The sequence below is a fragment of the Brienomyrus brachyistius genome, chromosome 1 (genome assembly GCF_023856365.1).
Source record: "Brienomyrus brachyistius isolate T26 chromosome 1, BBRACH_0.4, whole genome shotgun sequence".
Lineage (NCBI taxonomy): Eukaryota > Metazoa > Chordata > Actinopteri > Osteoglossiformes > Mormyridae > Brienomyrus > Brienomyrus brachyistius.
In genome coordinates, this window is record NC_064533.1 from 12566467 (window position 1) to 12585853 (window position 19387).

Genomic DNA, 19387 nt, shown 5'->3' on the forward strand with positions numbered 1-19387 from the left:
CCCAGCCCCATGAAGCAAGGCTGGTGACTGACACTCATAGATGTGTCATGAACTCAGTGTGCCCCCACACCCTGCTTCAGTAGCCAAGGACTTTTTGGTAGCTGCCCCAGTCCGACTTCTACTGCACATTGGACCACCATTCCGGTTCGGTTTTCCTATCCTCGGCAACCCAACACAAAGTGTTGTGTCAGTTTGTTGCCCTGTTTGAGTTCTTATGTCCCCGAGTTTGTATTGTCATTTGCTTTCCCCTCCGAAACGGTGTTTGTTCTTCGTGTTTCCTGTTTACCGCGCTTTCGCTGAACTCGCTTCAGGCGGATAAGCGAGTCCATAAGCGACCTGTCATTTCCTGCTGCATGCCTGTGTCACCTGGCCTCTGTCGCCCTGGTTGGGGAGATTCCTACATGCGTAATGCATTGCTGCATAAATGCACGAGTGCATAACCTGGAGAGGAAGAATGAATATTAACAAGCTGAGAGAAGCCTCTGGATGACCGTTATGTGACTATGAACAGCCTTAAATGCGCAGATTGGAATGTTAGCTGGTTGCACCCGCACTGTGGGTTAACCTTGGGATCTCGATGGGATTTTATAGCTGGGAGGGCTATCATGTGACGTTTATGTGCCTCCTCTTTGAATGTGGCATCTTTCTGGTGCGGATTGGGACCACACCGACGCTAATTCCACATCAGCGTTTCTGCAGACAGGTGTGCAAATCCTCAACATCCCCGTCAATGTTCAGCAGTGCTGGCTATGAGGAGCTTTTCAGCACAGTTAACAGGTTATGGAGATTTCCTCAGACCCACCCCCCCCTGCCTCCCCCCCCCCATCCTACTCCAGGAAGTGCAAGAATGATGGAAGTAATGAATTCAGCTTTCATGTTTGCTATAGCTCTGCATCTAATGCTCCTGTTGGATAATGAATTTGAATAAAACTTTATACTGCATCAGTGAATGCTTGAAGATATATCTACAGGGTGTCGTGCCCGGCTCGTCCGATCCTCGTGTGTGCCACGCCCCCTGATTATCCACGTGTGTGCCACGCCCCTTGACTATCCACGTGTGTGCCACGCCCCCTGATTATCCTCGTGTGTGCCACGCCCCCTGATTATCCTCGTGTGCCACGCCCCCTGATTATCCACGTGTGCCACGCCCCCTGATTATCCTCGTGTGCTTCCTTGATCTAGCCCAACTGTGTCCTATTATTTTCCTTGTCTATTTGAGTCCATGTCTTGCCTTCCTGTTGTCCGTCAGTGATGTTAGGTATTGTCAGTGATGTTAGGTATTGTCAGTGATGTTAGGTATTGTCAGTGATGTTAGGTATTGTCATTGATGTTAGGTATTGTCAGTGATGTCCCGTTCCACCCGTAGTCTTCCTTCCCCTAATAAATCCCCAGTTTTCCCCGCTTTTCCTCCCTGCTTCATCCTTCCCTGCCTCCTTCCTGCCAGCCTGCCCGTCTGCACCCGCGAAACCTGATACAGGGGACATGCTTTTTATTTTATTTTTTTTGCTTTTCCATGATGTCAGACTTTTTACTAAAACATTCCATGTACGGACTTTTTTTAAAAATATTTTGTAGTTTCCATATGGATTAAATGATCTCATTTAAGTGACTCTACATGATGTCATGTAACAGCAATATAACATTAACATAATAGACACCCATTTGATGTTATAGTCGTCCTCACAGATTTGTTCAAGGGCTAAAATTGCAGATGTGTGTTGTTCTGTGACATAAATAGGTCTCTAAACTCTTGAAATTCCTCCCATGGAAGCTGCTCAGCCAGCACGCAGAACATTAGTGGAATTAAGCGCCATGTTGTGAATCCTGATGCTGTGCCTGAGGTGAACTGTGTCCGTGTCTGTCCTCTGCAGGAATCCCGACAAAGGAATCCAGTTCCTCATCTCCAGAGGCTTCATCCCCGACACACCCATAGGTGTGGCCCACTTCCTGCTGCAGCGGAAGGGCCTCAGCAGGCAGATGATCGGTGAATTCCTGGGCAACAGCAAGAAACAGTTCAACCGAGACGTCCTGGAGTAAGTGTCTCTCCACATGTGCTGCCAAACTGCTCAGCCCCCCCCCCCCCACAGCACAGACCTAAGACCACTGTACCTCTGCTGTACTCTCATTAATGACTTCTGATGGTATGTGGCCTTGTACACCTCAGCTTGTCATAATTTTTTGTTTAATGTTAGTCAAAGGACTGTATTTGGTATCTTTGGACAACAGGAGGAATTCAGCATAGTCAGAGAAATCCCCCAATCCGGGGGTGTGAGGAATAATAATAATAATAATCATAATAATAATAATAATAATCATAATCATAATAATAATAGCTGATCTATGATGAAAATTACATAATCTTTGTCATTTAATGCATTTTCTTAACAACGTCTAATGAAATCAGCTGGCTGTACTTTGAGACTCTAATCAAGACGCTCATCTCCGTTCCCTGTTTTCCTCTGTGGCACTGCTGGACTGCCTGCATCTTTTAATTAAATCTCAGCCAGCTGGCAGGATGGCTTGCTTTGGACTGCTGCACGCTCCATAGGAAAGCAATACATTAGTGAGCTCAAAGGTGTATCTGAGGAAAGTAACCAGGGCTGGCGAGCAGCATCGCTCGCGCGAGGGACCCGGACCGTGCGTCCATGCGTGTCTGGGCGCTTTTCGGTGAAAAGATACTTCGGCGTAACAGAGACTGTGGCGATGACCCTTCACAATAAGGGTTCTGCTTGCTCTTTTACACGTTTTCATTTACAAACTAAAAGGGCCAAAATTGTCTTTGTTTTCATTTGTCTTTCTGGGGTGGAGTTATAAATTATGAACAGAGTTGAATGGAAGTATCCCCACCCCCCCACCCCCCTCCCAGAATGCCCCCACGATGCCGCAGGTCCATGTTTGTGTTTACATGTGTGTGTCTGTGTGTGTGTTTTGCAAAAGAACTAAAGGAAAAGCAGCATGAATTGATTATGTCGATTGCATTGGGATTTAGTGGTGCAGGAAGTTAATTCTTGGCTTGGACTCTTCCGTCAGTCACAGGCTTGAAGCAGTTTTGACTCTCCGCACTGTCCCGCGCGTCGCCGTCGGCGGTGGTCTGGAAAATAACCGACAATCACAGAGCGACGGCAGCCAAAATAAAACCACACTCACTGCACCAAGGACTGTGTGCCCCAGCAGATATAACATTGATTATGGAAATAACAAAAAAAAAAAACATTTTCCAGGCTATTTTTACATTAGCTGCCACTCAACATTTTGCAGAAGATCCTTCTCATTAAATATCCGTAGGGTAAGGCAGGGACACATGGACTAGGGTTAATTCAAGTTCCACTCTTACTTAATAGGACTCCTCCATCACCAATTTGTGAGCCGGGAATGGTCAACCCTTTTTATTAAAGGTCATTAGAGGTGATCCACCTTAATCTCAACCCTGACAGCACATCTTCACCCTCACAGGGTGGAGGTCAGTCTGACAGGACTTTGGGTGGAGGAGGTGGGGGGGGGAGTCATACTTTGCATGTTTCCCGTAGGAGGTGAACCTTAATATCTGCCTTTGAAGAAGATCAGAAGTGTCTCTCAGGAGGAGGTTGTGTCACATGGTGCACTGTAGGGAGCTGATCTCTGCTTCTCATCCATTGTACCAGCATATTCATGAATTAATCGTCCAATGAATCACTGAACATTAAAACAGCTGGATCGTGAGTCATTTCAGAAAGAATATCGCACGATAAACTAGAAGACTCCAGGAAACCCAGTTTGCCAGTAAAAGAAAGATTAAAAATAAAGCCCTAACCTTTTTACAGAAGACTGTTAGGGATACTCTAAGAAAATAATGAATTAAATTTACCAATTGCCAGAAACAAATCGCTAAGAATGCCTATTAGCTGGCCGAAAGCAACTGCAAGCTAGTAATTATGAAGAGGCGATCGGCAGGCTGCAAGCGGGGTGCTGAGCACCGAGAGAGGCTGCGATGCAGATGACCATGTCAGTAGCTCGGACCATGGTGGTATGTTGATTCGTTCTCTAGACTCCAAGACCTGCTGGAGATCTGTGAGTTTGCGACCAGATGGCCCTAAGTGGGAGCCAGAAGGAAGAGCAGAGAGAATGAATAAATATTTTGTTGATTAATACTGAATATACAGAAGTGTGATAGGAAACCAAGTGCAATCCAATTTAACCCCTTCGGACCAGGCTGTGGCAACACAGGAAGAATATGTGAGGCATAGAATTTGAGCAACCAGAGCAATCTGTGAGGTAATCAACAACGAATCCTGGTGTGAATCAGCTGGAGGAGCGCGCTGACAAACAACTCTGTGATCAAAGCCCCGTCTCTAGGCAGCACCAGTGATTAATAAGATAGATGAGACCAAGTAAACTAAGTTTGTGGTCGTAGAATTAGATTTAGAGGATAGATATAGAGAATTAGAGTGTGTGCCCCATAAGGAAAGGCATGTCGCATAAGGGTGCAATGCGATGCAAAAATGTCTTTACTTCAAGGAAGCAGCTTTTCTTTACTCATGAGGGTGCACTGGAGAGAGCACAATCAGGTGAAGGTCACTGGATATCGTTGTTTATAAGTATATCCTACCCTTTCTGTGTTATATGATTTCTCCTGACAAATACTGTATGGTTACTCCCCTTGACCAGTCGGAATCACATTTAAAGAGGAACGTGTTCCCTCTTTGACAGAGCTTGGACGTCATTGCAGTTGAGTGCAATCGGTGCCAATGGTGCTTGGAAATATGCTGTATGCTACTTCAATCCATACATTCTTTCCGCTCATAGGAGATATCAGTGTAATTAACAGGTCTGTCATTTCTGAGTAAAGAATAATTAGAATAATTGGTAATGTTGAGCTGCGACAACACAAATGATTTTGCTGCTCTGTGGATGTGCTTACTTTCCTCGTGAAGAATTAGAAATATTTATTGACTCTGAAGCGTGCCAAGCTGTAGGCCTTGTTAGCGTGCAATTTCGCCTCCTATTCGCTGCAGCAAGCGCTGTTCCATCTGGGTGGGTGTGTTTACCTCACCGCTGCCTTGTGCACATATTAATCAAGCCGGGCGCGGTAAATGTAAACAGAGGAGGATTCCAGGCGGGGAGGGGGGCTCATTAATAGGAGAGTGAGCCCAGGGTTATGGACCCTGGTGCTGACCGTGATGGCTATTACACAGACTCAATGGGGAGATGTCTCCTGGGGTTTTCATTATGACCATGACAGCCTAATCAGGGCCAAGAGGGAAGACCTGTGATCTGTGTTCTCTCTGGCGACAACATGATGAAAAGGACCGATGTCATTCACGGGTTTCTCGCTGCTATGCTTCCTGTCGAAAAACTGCCTGTCCCCATTGGATCTTTATAGGGATTCAGCTCTAACCCACAGTCTCCGCAGCCCAGATTTCCACTGATCTTTTTGATCTGCTGTGTTTGGTAGCACCGTGATCCGTGAAACAATCCATTTGGCCGGCACTTTCCTGCTCGCTGTCGCCGAGCAGCGTGCTTGTTCTGTGCCGGCCTCCGCTGCTTTACTGGTTTTTATTTCCAGCTGATTTGTCACTCCCGCTTTCGTATCGGCTGGTGCGATCTAATACTCTTCGTCTTTACGTTCTTGCTGCTGTCAGGCTAATTTGCCATGGACTATTCAGGCATGCCCACCGGCCCTCTTATCTACACACCAAATGATTTGATGTTTGTTGAGCGATACGTGCGATAGCCAGCTTTGCAGATTATTTTGCTATTTAAGCCCTACAGGTGGCAGTGACTGCGTGCTGCTGTTTCAGCCGTATCCTTGAAGCCCTGGGTGTTGCTGCCCTCTGTCCTGCTATTGTTATACATTTATGGTATTTATGCATCACTTAGTCACAGCCTCCGCCACAGACATCCTGTCCACTTATTTTGACACAAACTTATAAGTAATTGCTCTGTTACTCCTGGTAGCAGGTAGCAGCTGGTTCTCAAAACGTCTCTGCTTCCTTAATCCTTAATGAACACAAAGGGGGGGGGGTAGTTTTGAATTTAATGATAGAAATATAGCTTTTTCTGTGAATCCTTTGCCAAAATATACTTTATTATCTTTATTGGCCTTATGGCTACCAGCAGAAGTCGAAGGCTTTCCAAGATATACTTTGCCTAGTGATCAGCTGGGAATCAGGTGTTTGTATAAACGCGCTGAGCAGGTATTCCCAGTTTTAACCACAATATAAAAGGAATGGCGAATATAAAATTGGAAAATTGGAAGTAGACTGCTAGTGCTTATTCTCACTATTTTTGGTGGATAAATCCATTTGTGCTACGTATTATATTTAAACCTTATCTTGGATCTTAGTTTATCATTTTAAGGGGCATGAAAACATTCAAAATAAGAAGTAACTGTGCCAGCCTCAAATTGGGAATCGACTTCAAAGTGACCTGCCCTGTGATTTGTATTCTGCTGTGTGCTGGAGGTTTTTTCCAGCCTGCAATCATCCCAACATGTTTTCCTTGCTGCTTGCGTTGAGAAATAAGCAGCAATAACACTGCAACTCAGCCACTCGAATAACCCACTTAAAATGAAAAGCAATAAGTCATCAGTATTCTTCACACTGAAAGACCGGTTGTGAGCTGTTGAAGCTGATTTAATCTCCTCGAGGGCAAAGCAAATTCTGACTTCCAAATGGGTTTTAATGATTGAAAGTAACCACGTTGGATCAGACACTCGGAAGACGATCTGTTTTTCCGGGTACAGGTTCTAAAGCACGTGTCTCTTTGATGTCCAGAAACTTTTCAACATTTTCAGCCGAACATTAGAAAGAAGATTCGAAGGCATGCTCGGATCCTTGGTTTCAATTATAGCTGTGGGAGCTAGTTCGAAAGTTTAAGGTTAGATATTTTTCTTTGAAGAGTCATGTAAGGGGCTTATCTCAGTCTCAGTGTATGTCCATTTGCTGAGCACCCATGTATGGCTGAGATTCTTAACGGAAACTGACAAGAGCAGCTTTCACGTCATTAGGTTTCCTCAGACACCCGTAACGCTGGTTGAGCTGTGCTGCCGAGAGGCCGGATTTTGAGTCAATTTCATTGGATTTCTCCCGATTCCCCCCTTCCTGCCTCCAGCTGCGTGGTGGATGAGATGGACTTCTCTGGGATGGAGCTGGATGAGGCCCTGAGGAAGTTCCAGGCTCACATCCGGGTGCAAGGGGAAGCGCAGAAAGTGGAGCGACTCATCGAGGCCTTCAGGTATGCCGCCCCCTGGTGGGTGGAGCCTCAGCATGCACTTCCTGATCTCTCGGAGCCAAAAACAGCCAATGGGTGTGACTTTGTCAAAACAGGAGTAGGACTCTGGCAATTAGGACAGAATGTGCCAACAGGAAGTAATTATCAAACTCTTCTCGACCAATAACATAAATACAGTGATCCAGTGGTTGTTCATTTTTTGGCTGTTGTCAGCCTATCTATAAGCCAGGGTTGGTGAACCTGAATATCCTCTAGCATAATCTTCAAAAGAGATCCTCATAATGAACAGCAAAGCTCAGATCTCTTTCCAAATGCTTTGTGCAAGAACCGCCATTGTAATTATCATTATGGAATAATTTCACTGGGAGGGTTTATTTATTTGTTGGTTTATTTATTTATGTGAATCTGGCATTCTGCTTGCTCACATGAGAAAAAAAAGCACCTGATAAAAATGCATTTGGTTTAAAAATTACTTTGGTTACATAAGACCTTTTCCAGCAGCTGCTCACTGGAATTTCATGCCTTTGATGTGCGAGAGGAAAAAATGAGAGTCAGGCATGCAGAAAACAAAAATGAGGCAAGAAATATCACTCATGTGCGCCTCTCTAGCATCTGAACATCTCCAGAAGGGCCACTGTCTGCAGTTACCACACTGCATGCACAGCTGAGGTTTCCGTGGCGATTCAAGTGAGCGACAGCTCATCACTGTCTTTAAAGATGTAGAAAAAGCCAACATTCAGCCAGGAGCTGAGCCCTGATTGTAAACCACAAAGCCCTGGGGCCTGGGATTGTGTCTCTGTGGGAGATACCATTCAAGTAGATAAATTCAGACTCCCTAAAAAAAAAATACACTCTTTGTTGCTCTTAAGTGCTGAACGGAAGAAGTGAATCTGAAGTGCTGCCAGGAAGTACTTTGGTGAGATTAAGGTTTCATCTTTAAAAATGGTAATAATTATGAAAATAAGTCATTGGAAGTATTGAATGTGCATTACATACAAAGTATTATGCTGAAAGTCATTTCAGCATGAAAAAATGTAGTTGTCCTTTGGCCCTACTCTGAGGATTGCTGAGAAAGGAAACTTCCCAAGGAGTTCAAAGGGAGCTTTAAATTCTCTCCCCTTCAGCAGTTATTCTGAGGATTCGGCTACCGCTGAAACAAAAGCATTATTGCTGTATTAGCTGGCATTATTACATATGCAGGGGCTTCCTGGGGGAGGGTCGATAACGGCCATCCAGTTTTCGATGTCCACAGGAATCACAGAGAGAGTGAATTTTATATTACCCTGGGGATGGTGATTATTTATTAATGCTACCTGGCTTTAATAGCTTCGCCAGAATCACTGGCATGCGGTATGTTAATGCCGCTCTATTTTTAAATAATTTGCAACTCATAGCGCCGTGCATGAGTGAGCAGTAAAATTATACGTGCACGTTCCGTTCAGTGCGAAAAGAAGGGCGTGATGAGACTGGCAGATTTGTTTTCATTAATTAGGCATTTAGGAAATATCATAGCATGACTCAGTTAGCGATTAGCTCGCAGCATAAGGGACTCCAGTTGGAAACCCAACGCTGCTGTCTGTTAAAACAACTTAATCTGGCTGCAAAATGTCATGCCGCAGAGCCAGTCTGCCAGTGTGCTGAGTGGTCACATTAAGTGGGGTGCAGACTTTCTAATGTGCTTGATGAGTATGATCCTTTAGCTTTTACTAGGGGGGAGACCGGTATGTCCTTTGGGTCAAGATGTAGGATCTGTACTGGGCAGAACGCGGGTCCTCTCAAACCGGAGGGCTGTTAATTGCCCACTTGTTCCCACCTCTCCTATCGCAAACCCAAGTCTACAGAACAGCCTGAGATATTTACTATTACTACAAGTAATAGACTCAGACATGGAGCTGGGGGCCAGACAGTACATAAGAGCCCCGACTGAGATTTAGAGTTCATTGGGGGATTTAAATCAATGGCTAAACCAACGGTCTCATCTTTAGTACAAAACGCAATGACATTCATATTTCTGCTTCATATCCCCTAGTCGTATATTCACTTTCCCTGCCACAGATTTATTCAGGAATAGATGCTCTGTGGTCCATGCCTTGTGTTAATCAGCCCTGTTCAAACCATGGTGTTTTTGTGTGTGTGTGTGTGTGGGGGGGGGGGGGGGGTAGGGCTGCAAGGGAACTTAACCTACACGTCACCAAACAATGAGATGATGAGCCTTCATTGTTTCTACAATGGGCCTCAACACTTACATGAACCAGCTGCATTTGTCTGGGTTGAATCAAATGAAAGCCTGCACTCGGTGGTAATAAAATGCGGTATTATGTAACTGCACAAGCTCCACCATGCAGATAGATAAATTTCATGGGACTATAGCAATACAGCAGCACTGGCAGGGTTCAGTGGGTAGCACTCCTGCCTCCCACCCAGGGGCTCAGTGGTTTGATCCCTACCTCCCCTCTGTTTGCATGTTCTCCCTTTACACACTCTAAATAAATAGGTTAGGTAAACTGGTATCATCAAACTGTGTGTGTATGTGCCCAGCAACGGACTGGAATCCACTCCAATATGTACCCCTATCCCTTCCTGTCAGAGAGGCTGCAGGTTCCTCTTGGTCCCTGTCCAGGTGAAGAGGGAGGGGTGTTTTATGGCCAGGGACGCGCGTAACTGGTGCGCATGTATGCATTCGCCATAAAAGCATACGCAAAACGATTTCTTACGTATATTATGTTCATTTTTGCTGTTAGGACAAGTCACTGTGCATTTTAACCTTTCTACTGTGAATAAAGTACACATTTGCTGTATAAAGGTTAAAATGTGCAGTAATTTCTTGCAATAACGGCACAAATGCACATAAAATAACTACCTATTTACGCTGTTCCGACACAAAGTTTCGTAAGGCTTCATAGGGTGAATGCATATTTGCACACCTGTTGCGTGATTTCCTGGTTATAGTATTAAAGGTCCCTTAATTCTAGCATTCAATCTGAACTATTGACTGTCACCTTCTAACATAATGGACTGTTCTCCTGAAGGGTGACCAGCCTGGGGAATAGAATGTGTCCCTTTGCTGCAGGCACAACAAATTCGCGTGGAAAAACATCCGTGAAAATCGTTGGTAGGTGTCACTGAGATTCTGCTTGTGTAGCCTCCGAGACAAAGGCCAGCTGGAGACTGGGGGAATAATGGAAGGCAGTGCCGCTACAAATGCAAAGGTGTGAACAGGCCCATACCTCCGGGAGAGCTGGTTATGGGCCAGCTGTGGGTGTCAGTATTTCACAGCAGCGGTTGCTCTAGCCTGCAGGATTTTCTTTAGGTTTCATTCTCAAGCTCTAATGTTTCACCGAACGTTTTCACAAGGTGTTTTTGACAAAAAAAATTGTTCCTGTTCAAATTAAATAGAAATTTGTTAAAGTTAAATTTTAAAAGGTTAAATTTGAATAGAATTAAATCGCTCAGTGGGGAAAGGTCTGTGGTGTTCGAGACTGAAGGATTAGCAATCGCGTTCTCACTTAAAATAAAATGTAACCACGTTTTTCATAATTGTATGTTATAATGTATGTAAAATGACAATAGACTGAGGAATGAAAAGATTCCTTTACGAATCTTTCCATTACCCAGAAGTTTTTCCCCCAAATGGCTGTGTGGGATTTGTCCTTTATTATTTGAATTTCTTTTGTCCATTGTCGATGCATAATAATAAATCGTGACGTGCAAAATGAATAAAATGAAATTCATGTTGACATAATGCGGGGGGTTAGAATTTTTATTGCCGTTTTTCATTTTCACACATGCTGAAAATGAAGATGAAACTGTTGCCGAAAACTGCTGTTGCAGCACATGTTTAATAGATTGCCGGCGTCTTGTGTGCCCCATTCATAAAATTTTAAAAATGCACTTAGGGCGAATTTTATCCAGAGGGAACGCGGACCATTATCCACGCGCTGTTTATAATATAAAACCGTAAGTCCTTTATTTAAATAGTCTTTCCAGATTCACTACGGCATTCAGTGTTTCTTAAGCGATAGAAAATCCAGCTTCACGCTTGCACTTTCTCCAAAGAGCAGTTTCTTACCGTGAGCGCTAACAGCACACTGCGCTGGGCATGCCGGGGCTCCCCGGTGCCCCTTAAGCCGGCGGCGGCAATGCGCTTATTGTGGACGCTGCCTGCGGTGGACTGCAGCTCAAAAGCCCTCTGGGAACAGACAAGGACGATCTCAGCAAGCATTAAAAATCACATTGTTGCCATTTTGGTGGACGAAAAACAAATAAAAACACAGATCCAATGGTTTAGAATGATAATCTGCATGAGTGTGAATCACACCGTGATCCTGGGAAATGATTAAAAAAAGATTAATTTGTACCATAAAGGACAACAAGGGGCAGGTGGAACATTTTATTACTGATAGATCCTCACCTCTCTCCTTCCCGACAGAGAATGACTGCTGTCACTCCCTGCCTTCTTATTCATAATTGTTTTGTCACTGTGATAAAAAGAGATGGTTATATGAACCACAGGGTTGTAGCGCGTTTTTATTGCTTGCAACATACATCTTAAATCTTTCGCACCGCCCGTCCTCTTGGATTTCAGTGCTTTCCTTCCGGACAGCGCCGTGATGCTCGGTCGATTGAAGCAGCTAAGTGCTGTTTGCAAATGTTTCTCATCTGGTTCTTTATCGCTTGTTGTTTCTCACGTCCGTGAAATTGCCGTGCAAAGTTAATTTCATTGCGCACAGCTCAGTGGAAGTTCTCCAGGCTGTTTCAGGTGCAGTTTCATTAACACGGAGTGCAGTTTTAGTCACAGCACAACAAAGCATGATGTTTAGTACCGAACTGTGTGGGTTTATGTCATGTGACTTAGATTGACAGGTGGACTATAGGGTGCCTGGTCACCATTAATAGATGAACCCTGTGGAGGATGTTAGTGGTTCACACCCATAAATGACCAGATTTTCTCCCCTCCCCCTTAAAGCCAGCGCTACTGTATGTGCAACCCAGATGTGGTGCAACAGTTCCACAACCCGGACACCATCTTCATCCTGGCCTTCGCCATCATTCTTCTCAACACCGACATGTACAGCCCCAACATCAAGCCCGACCGCAAGATGATGCTGGAGGACTTCATCCGCAACCTGAGGGGTCAGTTCTGGAGAAGCTGGGGGGGGCTGCCACTTATCACAATGTGTATGCTAATGCTTATGCTAATGCTAATGCCGCACTCAGACACTGCACATCAGCTGAAGTCATACCTCAGTCATGCACATGCTAATGAAACACCGGATGGGGACCCTACTGACTCGACTAAGTGCGTTGCTTGGCAACCGTATGTAATGGGTACTGACAGAATTCGACCAATGGGAGGGCAGCGAGCAGTACCTTTCTATGTACTCGGTCAGAGTAAATTGAAGCACGTGTCATGTGTAGCTAGTCAGGAAAAAGGCTGCCTCCATGTAACTGGGGAATTCAGCAATTTACCAGTATTTGCTTGCTGGACGCGAATTATAGGAAGGAAGGAAAGTTTCTGCTCAACCGCTTCAGGGTTCGTGTCTTTGATTGTTTTTAAAGGAGGATCTGTGTTCCTACAAATGTAACTGTAAAATCCATCAGGGCTTTTGCATCAGGCTAAACATCTTGTGCACAGTAATTCTGATGCACCTACAGTATGTGTGAGGCCTCTTCCCTCTTCCCGCCAGCATCACGACTGGGGTGTGTCAACACACCTCATAACTATAACACAGTCTAATCAAATAGGTGAAATAGTGCGGAGGTGGAGGAAGGTGTTAATGAGTGTTGTTGGTGCGCAGGCAGTTGGAGGCAGTGCGTAAATGCCGGCCAAATATGTCAGGGTTGCTCCCATTCTGTGATATATCAGTGCTTGTTTTTATGCAGAATGAAGGATATTGAAATGTTTCTCCTTGGCATTGCCGGCATTCCCGGTGTGTTAGAGGCGTATTATAAATCGGTTTGGACACGGATCCCACCGCAGCTCTCCCTCCAGCTACAGTAGTATAATCCTCTGAAGGTAAAGGGTATATTAAAAATGATTTGTTGCTTGCAGTGATAAGAAGCAAAATTAAAGGATGCCGATGGCTTTAGGAGCTAATCAGCAAGTCGAAAACTCCATGATAATTATTTCCTGGGTCTACGAAGAAACAGTTTGCATATTAGGGGTTTATGATGAATGATGTGGCTGATGTCTTGTTATTGTCACCCAGGTCTGCTTGTTTGTCTAACCTAAGAATGACTCTGCATCTTTCGCTGTGCATCTCAGAGGCAAGGGAAGTCAACCGATGTCTGCCTCCCAACCTCAAAATCACGCAATTAGTATTTGTTGTGTTGTTGCATGCTTCCAATGTACCATAGCATCCTCTCTCGGCAGGTAGTTATCATTATGTCAGATGGACGGCGGTGACCTTGGGGAACATCCGAGCCGTGTGACAATGTTGCTTTAAATTCGAATGCGTTGGATGTGTGGAAAAACAAGACACACTTTTCACTAACAACGCCCCAGTGCTCAAAACCCATCTTATTTTCCAGTGTATTTGCAGCTTAAATTCTCAGTGCTTCCTTGTTCCTGAAGTAGAAAGAAAGAGCTGATTCTTGTTATAATGCTGTGTCTTCCACTGGGACCCAAAACCACTTTCGAGCTCCCCAGCCACAACCCCCCCCACCCTTTCCCCCCCAATATCCAGCTTACTCCCATACAGCACATTCCTGATAAACCCACATCCCTCTGATGCTGAGATGCACCTGGGCTCTTAAAGCCTGTCTGCCCGATGCTAAAACAATAACAAAGCCATTACCTTCGCTCGTCCGGGCAGAGGCTGCGGTCGCACTTAAGGGGCCGGCGGAGAGCAAGAGGAACAGTGGGAACATTGTGTGCTGGCTCACAAATAATCGTGACCATCAGACCCAGCTGCGGGATGCTAACCCTCGGACTAAAACGCACGAATAAAGACGAAAAACCACACTGATTCACTGTATGCCTTCTGCTATTGGCGCAGGTCGTGCCTGGGACACAGGTAGCAGACGGATCTGCGTTTGAATCAGACGGTGTTTTTTAAGCTTTGTGGTCAATTTTGGCATCTTAGCTACTTTCTTATTAGCAGTTATATGCAGCAGTTAGCGAGTGATGCAGCTATTTTTTATAAATAAAGTAGCTGTATTTACAGCATAGTAGTAAATTCAGTCATCTAGGTGACAAATGCATCACGATATGTCATTGAGAAGCCGCAAGACCTGGAGCGAAGGCAGGACATTCCGTGGGGGAGCACAGCGGTTTGAAGGCAGGCAAGACATTGAGTATGGGTGTAGTAGGCAGTTTACTCATTTACTCAGCATCTCTGCACATCCAATGCTGGTCCTGCTGCTGAATCCGTCCTCCTTTGTTTACCTGAAAACAGTACCTGACTGACAGATATTATTAACAGGAAGCTTGAAACAATGATCTCCACTTTAAATAATGATCTGATTGATTATGTACTCTTCAGTCACTTAGTATTCACATTTTTTGTATATTTTTTTAATTGCCATCAATTATCTGGGTAGCTGGAGAGTGTAGTGCTACGGGTTGTGTGTGGCTGTACAGTACAGTACTTCATAGATGTTCCACAGGACTGGAAATTCGCATGTACACAGCTGTGGAGTCTTACCATCTGGAGAGTGATTTTTATACACTATATGTACATAAGTATTGAGACACTGGGCCAATACACCGATAGGAACTTTCATGACTTTCCATTCAAATCCATAGGCATCAATATGGAGTTGGTCCCACCTTTGCAGGTATAACAGCTGACGCTCTTCTGGGACGGCTTTCCTTTAGAGTGTGTCTGTGGGAATTTCACTTTCACCCAGAAGAGCATTTGTGAGGTCAGGCATTGATGTTGGACATGAAGGTCTTTCTTACAGTCTTCATTCTAGTTCATCCCAATGGTGTTCAGTGGGCTTGAAGTCAGAGCTCTGAGTGGGCCAGTCAAGTTCTTACACACCAAACTCACTCAACCATGTCTTTATGGAGCTTGATTTATGCACTGGGGCACAGTCGTACTGGAACAGAGAACAGGCCCTTCCCCAAACTGTTCCCACAAAGTTGGAAGCATAGAATTGTCCAAAATGTTTTGCTATACTGAAGCAATAAGAGTTTCCTTCACTGGAACTAAGGGGCCAAGCCTAACCTCTGAAAAACAATCCCATACCATTATCCCTTCTCCATCAAACTTTATACAGCAGTCAGACAGGTAACGTTCTCCTGGCATCTGCCAAACCCAGACTCATCCATCAGACTGCCAGACAGAGAAGTATGATTTGTCACTCCACGGAAGATTTTTCCACTCCCCTGGTCCAGTGGTGACGTAATTTTAGGGTTTTTAGGGTTTAGGGTTAATGCCTGTAGTTACTGAATCAACAGAGCATTGGCGACTTGTATGCACGGTGTGCTTCAGCTCTTGGCGACCCTGCGCTTTGTGGCTGAGTTTCTGTTGTTCCGAAACACTTCCACTTTGTGATAATACCAATTACAGGAAAGAAAATTCAAGAATTGACTTAACGTAAAGGTGGCACCCTATGTCAGTACCAAACATGATTTCACTTAGCGCTTCAGAACGACCTGTTCCTTCACAAATGTTTGTGACACTGACTGCATGGCTGGGTGCTTGATGTTATACAGTTGTGGGTCTGAGTGAAACACCTGAATTCAGTGATTAAGAAGTGTGCTCCACTTCTTTTGTCCATATACTGTACTTGTTTGTGAGCGAACAATATGGAGAAGGTAAGCCCTCAACCCTTTTCATTCCACTGGAAGGTGATCCTTGCACCCTGTTATTTAGTCTGAGGAGAAGCTTTGACCGTTTCCTGTGTTGTCAGAGTTTGTGGGTAATATTAGGGGGCACTGTGGTTAGTTTCTTCGCCGTTCCACTAATTGCAGCACGCCCCCCACAGTTGCAATGCATTCTACGACCTTTAAAGGCAGGCTGAAGAGGCCAGGACGGATTACTGGTGTCCTCAGACGGCGTTAGCACGACACTAACATACATCTTCATTCACCTCTGGTTGGGTGATTGGGTAAAGCTGGGACCCGGAGCACCTTAACGAGTGCCCTTAACGAGCAGGTGGAGGTAGAAACGATCCACCGTACGGGTATTAGTGAGCTTTACTGAAGGACAATGTGTCACAAATGCCGGATCATCGCGGGTAGGCTGTAATTGCTGGTCATGTGACGTCTGCGTATTTGGCGAAGGATGACGACGAGCGGTGGAATTTGTGCAGTAAGTTTGGCTCTGCGGTGAAGGCCGTGTCAGTAGGTGCCGTTTGTGTGTTTCTCCTGTAGCTCAAAGAGTAGAACCTTCTGCTAACAATGTAAAGGTCGTGAGCTTGAATCCTCAGAAGTATAACACTGTGCGACGGTCTTGAGCTGTCAAAGGGAAATGTTTAATGCTATTTATCTGGGTAGTAAGTGTATATTTGCTCATTTAATATTAGAACGTATGAAAATTTAAAAATAATACTGTAAAAACTAACAAGCATTTCTGCTATTCTCCACAACATTACTGATGCTTTGTTGGATGGCTAGATGAACACCACTTCAGTTCCCAAACCTCCCCTCAGGGACACCTCAGCCCTTCCATGTATTTGTTAAATTTCACCACCACCTCCCTTAATTCATTTATTTAACTAGTTAACAAAAATCAGTGAGGTATTGATTAGCCATAGGAGGTGTGTTAGTGGTCAAGTAAAAAACACATGGGTGTATTGGATGGTTGCTGCATACTCTGTGGTGACTTTAGGAGAGGTTTTGAGGTTTTGATGGACATACACCAACATGATGATTAATCGAACGTCATTTTCCCTCTGCTGTAAGTTGCTTTAGATAGAAGCGTCAGATAAATGTTTCTCTCAGTCTCTTCTCATGCTTAAAGCAGAAGGCGGTCCTGTTGAGAAGATCAGCTGAAGCTCTATGGGGTTCCCTGACCCTACGAGTAGACCCTGTATATTCCACTACATGGCCAATATGATTGACTGAACCAGCGTCTGCCCCCCAGGAGTGGACGACGGTGCGGACATCCCCCGTGACATGGTGGTGGGCATCTATGAACGCATTCAGCAGAGGGAGCTGCGTTCCAATGAGGACCACGTCACCTATGTCACCAAGGTGGAACAGTCCATCGTGGGGATGAAGACCGTGAGTGTGCCACCTTACCAGTGTTATTAGATAACGGCTAATATAATAATAGCAATGAACATACAATAAACCAAGGAATGTATCCAATTATGTACTACAGTACTGTGTGTGACACTGTACTTCAGGGGTGTAGAAACCAGGGGGGCAGGGTGGATGTGTCCCCCCCAATATTAAATTTGGCTTCTTTCATACCCCCCAATTAAAAAAACTGTTGTATTTAAATTATTCTGTGTCGCCCCCACCAATATCAAACTCTGTCCTACACGATTGTTGTATTGGATTTTGGAAGTTGGATGGATGGATGGATGGATGGGTAGATGACTTGATTAGTACTGCAGATGGATACATAACTAGAATAAAGGAAATGGCTCTGAATAAAGCATAGCAGCCTCTTCGCTGAATTTCATTTAAGTTTAATGGTCTTACATGCTTTGGTTCAGGTTAGTAGAAACAGCAGTAAAAACATTAAATGTGCCGTAAGTATTAAAATTAAACTCATTCAAAGGAGCAATGGCACAGAACAAGGATGTTAAAATGTTTCGAGTATTAATCCCTTATGCAATCCAGAAAATGTCCTAGAGCAGCACAGCCAGAGAGCATATGGAGTCTCCGCCTCCTGTCTTACGGGTATGTCACAATAAGAGCACGTAGAGTAAACAGGCGATGAAGCAGATGTGTCTGTAATAGCCAGAGGTGGAGATTTCAGGTCCAGAGAATACAAACCCAGACCAGGATTTTGTTTCAACCAACCAGTTGATTATGAAGAGTCACAGAGCACTCAGCTGGTTGGTTGAAACAAAATCTTGGTCCGGATTTGTACTCCCTGGACCTGAAATCTCCACCTCTGGTAATATCCAGGTCTCCCTTTTAGTACCCACTCCTGTTGACCGTAGTCTAACCCCCTCGTTAATTAGGGCTGTGTGCTCAGCACAACCAGTGTGCTGATTGAATTATGGGAATATTATGGAACTGCCCAATATCTGCATCATCTTTTTATCTGTGTAAATTCCCAAAAAAACATAGTCCACTGCAGCAGTATGTGGCGGGTTTCTCTGCAGCAAGGATTTAAAGCACAGTGCTTTGTCATTCCTATCTGAGGTTATTCACACACACATCGGGCTGAAAAGGTATTTTCTTTGCACAACAACATATTGCCTTGCACACAAAGGAAGTGTGAAATAATGGATTTTACTAATTGTGCATTCTTAGGTGATTAAAAACCCATGTATCAGCAAAACATTAGTATTTATAGCAAAGGAACAGACATCACCGGTTGACTGTTAATTGGTGGGGGCCGACGCACAGATGGAGGTCAGAGCAGGGAGGGGAACGCGGGGATTTAGAGATCATTTCACAGAGCGTAAGATGTTGAGGATGACCTCTGTCCTTCTGAATCACGCTCTCAGCTGTTAGGCTAATCGCGTCTGCCGTAAAGTCATTAAACGACTTATTCCATCTACAATCTATTTTCATGGTTCAAATATTAACAGTTTAAAACACATTACAGCAGAAATCCATAATATCCATCTCTCTATCTGTGTATCTATCCTGCCATCTCTCTGTGGTGAGAGAGGATTTATGTGTATTTATCTATGAAATATTTTTGCATATTTTAATAATTTATGAATATAATTTGCAGAATAATTAAATGCGTCTTTTATCAGGCTCGGGGAGATGTATGATTGCAGTTGGAAACTGGGAAGACTGAACTCTTGATGTTAAAGGGAGGGAGGGGGAGGTCCTGGGGAATTCTGGGAATGGACTGGGGTGACCTTCCCAGCCCTGCGGTTCATCCGTCCCACATGTAATCTCTGCATTTAATCATAGATTAATTGTTTAGCTTAATTACTATAACAGTGAGGGAGATTTTGAAAGTAATCATTGCAGGGAGTTACAGAGGAAGTTCAGGTTCAGAAAGCACAAGATTTTATTTCCACCAACCAGTTGAGACTGTGACTCTTTATACTCAACTGGTTGCTTGAAACAAAATCTTGGTCTGGATTT

General features: G+C 44.5%; 1 protein-coding gene across 6 annotated transcripts in view; it reads left to right on the top strand.

The window, feature by feature from the left end:
• LOC125742075 (IQ motif and SEC7 domain-containing protein 3-like) overlaps window positions 1-19387 on the top strand; it is a 235913-nt gene that overhangs the window by 76195 nt on the left and 140331 nt on the right. For all 6 annotated transcript variants that reach the window (XR_007398001.1, XR_007398006.1, XM_049013732.1 and 3 more), the window contains 4 exons: window positions 1872-2033; window positions 7090-7212; window positions 12176-12342; window positions 17244-17383. Coding sequence is in view for 4 of the 6 variants with exons in the window: in XM_049013732.1 (XP_048869689.1) it covers window positions 1872-2033; window positions 7090-7212; window positions 12176-12342; window positions 17244-17383 (592 nt within the window). In the remaining 2 variants the exon portion in view is untranslated. The remainder of the gene's footprint in view (window positions 1-1871; window positions 2034-7089; window positions 7213-12175; window positions 12343-17243; window positions 17384-19387) is intronic.